The sequence below is a fragment of the Ruditapes philippinarum genome, unplaced genomic scaffold (assembly GCF_026571515.1).
Source record: "Ruditapes philippinarum isolate M1 unplaced genomic scaffold, ASM2657151v2 ctg6729_1_1_1_1, whole genome shotgun sequence".
NCBI lineage: Eukaryota > Metazoa > Mollusca > Bivalvia > Venerida > Veneridae > Ruditapes > Ruditapes philippinarum.
Genome location: NW_026853938.1, coordinates 68,981 through 75,305, shown reverse-complemented (window position 1 = coordinate 75,305; position 6,325 = coordinate 68,981). Strand labels below are relative to the sequence as shown.

Sequence of the window (6,325 nt, the reverse complement as noted above, 5' to 3'; positions counted from 1 at the left end):
TTAATAGTTCCATTTCAACTTTTTCTTCCTCAAGTCTTTGCTTATATTTTTATGAATGAATTACGTGCATACTGACGCATTTCACCAATATTTTGGACACTGTTTACATTTTCACCATCAATGGTTACTGCATCTCTTGTAATACGAATGCAATTCAGGGCCTCATCAGACATAAGAGTTCTCTTAGGAATCAATACCTTCTTGTTTACTATGAGACATCATTCAATATATGAGTTGCTATAAAATATACATAGTGCTGATTTCACAACTTTCTTTAAAGTTAGGAATTTCCTTGATCCTGCTGTTGTCTTCCTAGCTAAAATGTTATTCCAGTACTGACCAATCTTCGCCAAACTTTCATCATCATTGTATATTACTGATTTTTCAACGTCCTCTTCCCTGTATATTTTCCAATTATCAGAAACTCTTGTCACGTCATCAATCGTGATGTTGGATAAGGCCATTGTCAATCTTGATATCCTTTTTTTGGTTAGGTCTTTGGTAAACATTTGGCATTCTGTACAACATTATCCTCCCGAGGAAGCTTTTTTATGAGACAGCTGCTCACATCCTGGTAAAATTTCTGCATGTATATTCACACCATTTTCTGTCTAGAACGTTCCATTTCTGATAATGTTTGGTTAGCTTGAGCCCAAATGTCCATATTATTTAAAGGAACAGTATCTTCCTGCTTTTTCAAATCAGTATCCAAATTTACACGACACTACAACAAACTACATGAATTTCAACAGGGTAATTTTCAACAAGGCCAGTGATTCGGTATAAAGGATGCGAATGAGAGGTTTTTGTGTCTGAAAGTGTGTTAAGAATTCATCAAATATTGGTGACGATGAACAGAAAATTGATCTGTGCAAGTGTCTCCTTTGATTTCAGCTTCTCACAAATCATCTTGCATCTCTCATTCACTTTCATATGTTTGTGTGATCCATCTTATTGACTTTGAAATCTTTAAGAAAGTACAGATACAAAGCTCCCCAGCTTTCCTTAACTCTCACCAGATATGGTAGTAAAGTTAGCCAACGGCTTTGCACATGTCGTATGAACACATCAAGATTCAATGCCAAATTTTTCAAGAGTGGAGACAAAATCTTCTTTCCGGCATGGATGTGACATAAACCATTAAAATACATCAATATTCAGCTCTTTTGTCTCTTCATCATAAGTAATTAGACGTTTTCTAAATGCATTGTGAACAATGTGAACGGGACAGGCCATGAAGCTAACAATCCCCATAAAGCCTAACTCTTAGCCATGTTTTCCAAAAAAAAATTTTTTTTAAATTAAAGGTTAAATAAAAAACCCTGTTTTCCCCTTTCCCCAAACATTGAGTCTATCAATTGCCCAAAGAAAAAAGTTTGAAATGTGGTATTTTCATAATTCCCCCCAAATGCATGTAAAAATGATGCAAGATGAAACCGTTTCTGTCATACTGAAGTCTTTACTTACGGCACCAAGAAGCATAACCTTAAAAATATGAGATAGCCTATAATAAGACCTAAATGTGTATACATCATGGACAACCTGAAACACCCAAAGGATTCCAGGACCTCTTACAAGGTCTGTGTGTGACACTGTATTTATTTCAATGTCCTTTCTACATCTCCACCACCTTGTGAAGTACTAGGCTTGTTTGTTTCTGAGAAGTGAGAAGTGTTCCTGCAATGTATGTCAGCTTGCCTTTGCTAACTGTGTATGTTTTTCCTCTTCTGCATGGTATGCCGTTGCTTGAGCATTGTATGGCCTTTCTATACGTGTTATATTAGCGTGAATATTCTGATGTTGCGTCCTGTTTTTACACAACATTTCTATGTGTGGCCAATTACATCATTTTGTGTTAGCCAATTCACATTGAATATTTTGTTCGTCCATGAAGCATTTTAGTCAGTATTATTAAACTACAATAGAAACTTGGCTAATATCAAGCATGCCCATCATGCACAGAACAATGTACTGTGTATATTCTTTTGAAAATATGAATATATTTTTTTCCATATGTATCATTTTTGTGTTAAAAAAGTACATTTATCATTTGACATACCCAATACATTGTGTAGAATAAGCTAAGAACATTTAATACAGTTATTTTGTTTGATAAAAAACACTGTTTGGAAAGATAATGATTCTAGCCTAATTCTCTAATATAATATAAATGTAAGGATGATGTAAACTTTTAATTCCATTAATTATTATCATTATGAATATGAATGTCACCATGATATTCACTTTAAATCTGTGCATAATTTATCTAAACTTTTTATATTGAAGATTTTGAAAAAAAACACTGCTACACTGTATAAAAAATTATAAGCTGAAGATTTTTATGCAAATTATCAGTGCAAATTATCAGAGCAATGTTCTGTGTCACTTACCATGTACATACTATATTGGTTTGATAAGTGTCCCCTTAGCAATATAAGTATAATTGGGAAACATAGCTATTTGCAATGTACAGATGTCTATTTCATTAAAACAAAATTGAAATTATGAAGACTAAACTTTTTGTTGTCAATTTACATTTTACTGATATGAAATTTGCCAGAAGAATTCAAACAACTTGCTGCATGTCACCACCATGAAACACCCTCTAAGTCTACACTTCCTTATATAACATTCAAATATACAGTCTACAACTTAGGAATATTATTAAGATGAAAGTACACAATAAATCACAAAGATGAAATAACACAAGATTACTTAAAACAATGAATTATGTTTTCAGAAAAGTAGGGAAACTAGGGCTTTTTTTAACAAACGCAGGGAAATGTAGAAAGGCCAACAAAACATTAAGGAAACGTAGGAAAAGATGAAAAAAGTAGGACCAAGTCTGCATACGTCTTGACTTCCCACAAAACATTTTACACGTTCACTATCCTTTAAGTTTACATGAAAACCTAGAAATAACATTTTTAAGTTAACCATTTTGACTCCGGACGAGAACCTTTGTTAAAGTAATTTCTTGTTTCTTTATGCTTGCAGACAATACAATGTGGCGGGGCAGTGGAGATTTATCTAAACTCGTTTAAAAACGCGGATGGAAACGTTGGTGATAATCGTGGTTGATGCGATGTATTCTTATTTGATTTCCTGTGCGATGGCGCTTGTGATCATGTTTTTATATTGTGCTTAGATGACCGCAATGGGTATGTAATATTAATTTATCTCTAGCAGAAATTGAAAATTGAGTTTTGGCCCCTGAATATAGAAATACACATTATTATGAATTTCGGGCTCTTATGAAATCCAATTTGAATAATTTTTATTGCTTTTAGATCTATTTCTTTAAGAATACATCTAAAACATTTAGATCTATTTTGTAAATTTTAGAAAATTATTTATAGTGCTTATCCAGTTCTTGTAGTGCTACACGTTTTTTAATCTTTGATATGTCACTCAATAATGCTGTTGCTAATCTATTCTTTTTATTTACCTAAATAACATTTTACCTCTAAAGTAAGTTTCACTACAATTCATGTATTACAAATTTTAATTTCCACCATCCTGTTTTTTATGATTATAGTCATCTATGTAGATCTACAATTCAAAACTTTGCATCACATATTAACAAATAACTCATACTTGCTACATTTTTCCAGTGAATTGTTCAAAATCTTTCATATGTACATTATTATTACTTTATTTAAAGTGACATTATGTTCATATTTTCATTGTGAAGTTGAGCTGAACTGACCATATATTTCAAAATATTGACTGTTAAAATGTGATTGACCAACAGTTTAAATTAAAAAATGTTTACAATATAATTAAAATCTGCCTAAAATATAAAAAGAGAGCCCCATTCTTTTTATGAATTGAACGGTTTCAGGTTAATTCTAATGGATATCTACAAAAAATATTTATTTGGATCCGTGCGTTGTTTATTGTTAATGTGAAATGAATTTTCATATTAAAAGGAATTATAGCAAAATGAAAATTTATTTTGACTTCCACATGTTCAATCATTTATACACTTGGATGGGCATAAAGTCACTTTAATAACCTTTTTCTTTCTTTTGCCATTTTATTAAATATAATTACGTCATATTTGACGTCACAGATCATCTAGCACGTCATCATGCGAGTATGGCTCTGTCCAGACAGGGGATATTGCAAATAACAACACGATCACGTTTGATAGTAGTATCGGTGGGACTGAAAACCCCATGGTATTCTCATTCTCAAAGTGGCCGGTAAGATATTTAAAGGTTTAAAAGATACATAAATATATACAGGCTACTGATAGAAAAAAATACACACGAATAAATAAAAACACACCTCAAAATGGTGATAGATTTAATTAAATAACATTTAAAAATAATTTTAGTAATTATTAATTCAGTAGATCTAATTTGTACTGAATGCAGTTGAATGAATTGATGGAGAAAACTCTTATATTAAGCGGATTAGAGAAGTTGTTAATAAATTCCAGCGTTTTATTTCAAGCAACTAGATCTATATTCACTCTGTTTGAGGGTACAGTACTCTTTGAAAAAAAGTTGATATTTAAATTGCATTTTTATAGTTAACGAAGCTACGTTTTTTTATTTACAAGGGATCAATGAAACTGAAGGTTCTGGTAGAAGACTTTGATCCTCTGAAAGAAAACGACTTTGTAAGTTTCCACCAGATATTCATAGAGCAGACACCGTCAAGTTCTAGATCGACCGCTGGAGAAAAAAATGTTACAATACATAATCGAACGAGGTAAAATCTTAGATGTTATGACATAACGCGTATAAAGTTTTTAAAATAATATTCCTTTAAAAGTCATTTATGTGTAAAAGAAAAAAATGATTTAATTGTTAACGCACCTACAACACATTATATGACACATTTAACTATTCCTATAACTACAAATACTTACGCTCGGGTACAAAGAAAACTAAAACAGACACTTGGTGTGACAGACTACTTAGATAGAATCTAGACATAGAAAAGCTAAATAGACATGGCATGGTATGGCATATTATAAAATAAACGTACATGTCCCTGAGGGTTAATACGGAATATAATGTCAGGCTTTTTATTTTGCTAGGAGCAGTTGCAAACTAGCGATATACAAATTTTAATTCGACGCTGCTACAACATAATTATCCTTTTATTATATAACTGTACGTATTTAAACAAAAAGAATTTCAATATACTTAACTTCGATTAGTTATTTTAGAAACTGAAATATAGCTGTCAAAATCTAAAATTCATAAATGATGGATGAATACTTATATATCTATATAATAATCTTTATTGATTCATATTTTTATTAATCTGCATTATTACAGTTTATCTCTGACATTCAAAGTATATTGTGACCCAATGTATTATGGCCCCGATTGTACGGTATTCTGTCAACCAAAAGATGATTACAGAGGACACTATACATGTCACAATAAGACCGGAGAGAAATTGTGTATAGCAGGTAAACAATGAAGATTTATTTTACATTAATTTTTTCGTCTTCTGGGTCATATATCTCTTTCCTTTCCTTCATCAGAATACAGTGATAATAAAAACATATTTATTTATTCTTAGCTCGATTTCGAAACAAGTTCTTGAAACTTACATTCACATGATTAATTCATTTAAAGTCCGCTTCCAGGAACAAACAAGATAACAGGTGTCATATGAGGAAACATGGTCGTGACAGGAGCAATTGATCTACTTTGTCCATAGATTTATTGTGGTATTGGTTGATCACTTTAAATACAATTCCTCATTTTTTATAATAATGACAATGCTTAGAGTGGAGAAGGAAAAAAATTAAGAGAACAAACTTTCTATATAAGTTATATTCAAACTGGAGAGACGTCTTCCCATATACAAGTAGAAAGGGGAAAATAAGATTTACTTCCTGAAATTAAAAATGGGGAGGGGTTGGCTCTTAAGCAAAGTATTACTTACAGAAAACAGTGTTAACACCTATAGGCCACTAAAGTTATGAGTATATGTAGCTTGACATCAAACAAATTGCAACACAAGCTTTCTTTAGTATTTTGCAATCAATATATATGCATGGACCTTGTAGTAAAATCCTAAAAAAATATACCTTCGGAAACTTGACTTTTGGCAGGTAGTTTACAGGTACCTGTCCAGGCATAAAAATCGTAATATATAATATCGTAATATGTTTAATATGTGGTGACTGTCTTGTCTTTCTCTGTTATAGATTGGTAATTTTTTAGCCAGCATGTATTGGTGTTCATAAAAATAGAATTTGCAATGAATAATAACAGGTTTGGCCTCTTTTTTTATTATTTATTCACTTGTGACACACAAGATTATTACCCCACCCACTCATAATAATAATGCA

At 31.5% G+C, this 6,325-nt stretch overlaps 1 protein-coding gene across 1 annotated transcript; it reads left to right on the top strand.

The window, feature by feature from the left end:
* Nucleotides 1–3,117: 3,117 nt before the first annotated feature.
* Nucleotides 3,118–5,445, top strand: LOC132738452 (delta-like protein B). The gene is made up of 4 exons (XM_060725956.1): nt 3,118–3,161; nt 4,076–4,208; nt 4,571–4,722; nt 5,298–5,445. The coding sequence occupies exons 2-4, from the start codon at nt 4,182–4,184 to the stop codon at nt 5,443–5,445; spliced, it is 327 nt and encodes a 108-aa protein (XP_060581939.1). The 5' UTR covers nt 3,118–3,161; nt 4,076–4,181.
* The last annotated feature ends 880 nt before the right edge of the window (nt 5,446–6,325 follow it).

What these genes read in the sequence shown, in the direction of transcription:
- LOC132738452 (XM_060725956.1), top strand. Translation starts at nt 4,182, where the DNA reads ATGGTATTCTCATTCTCAAAGTGGCCG. An exon ending in TCTCATTCTCAAAGTGGCCG is followed by an intron (nt 4,209 to 4,570) that starts GTAAGATATTTA and finishes TTTATTTACAAG; the next exon opens with GGATCAATGAAACTGAAGGT. An exon ending in ACAATACATAATCGAACGAG is followed by an intron (nt 4,723 to 5,297) that starts GTAAAATCTTAG and finishes GCATTATTACAG; the next exon opens with TTTATCTCTGACATTCAAAG.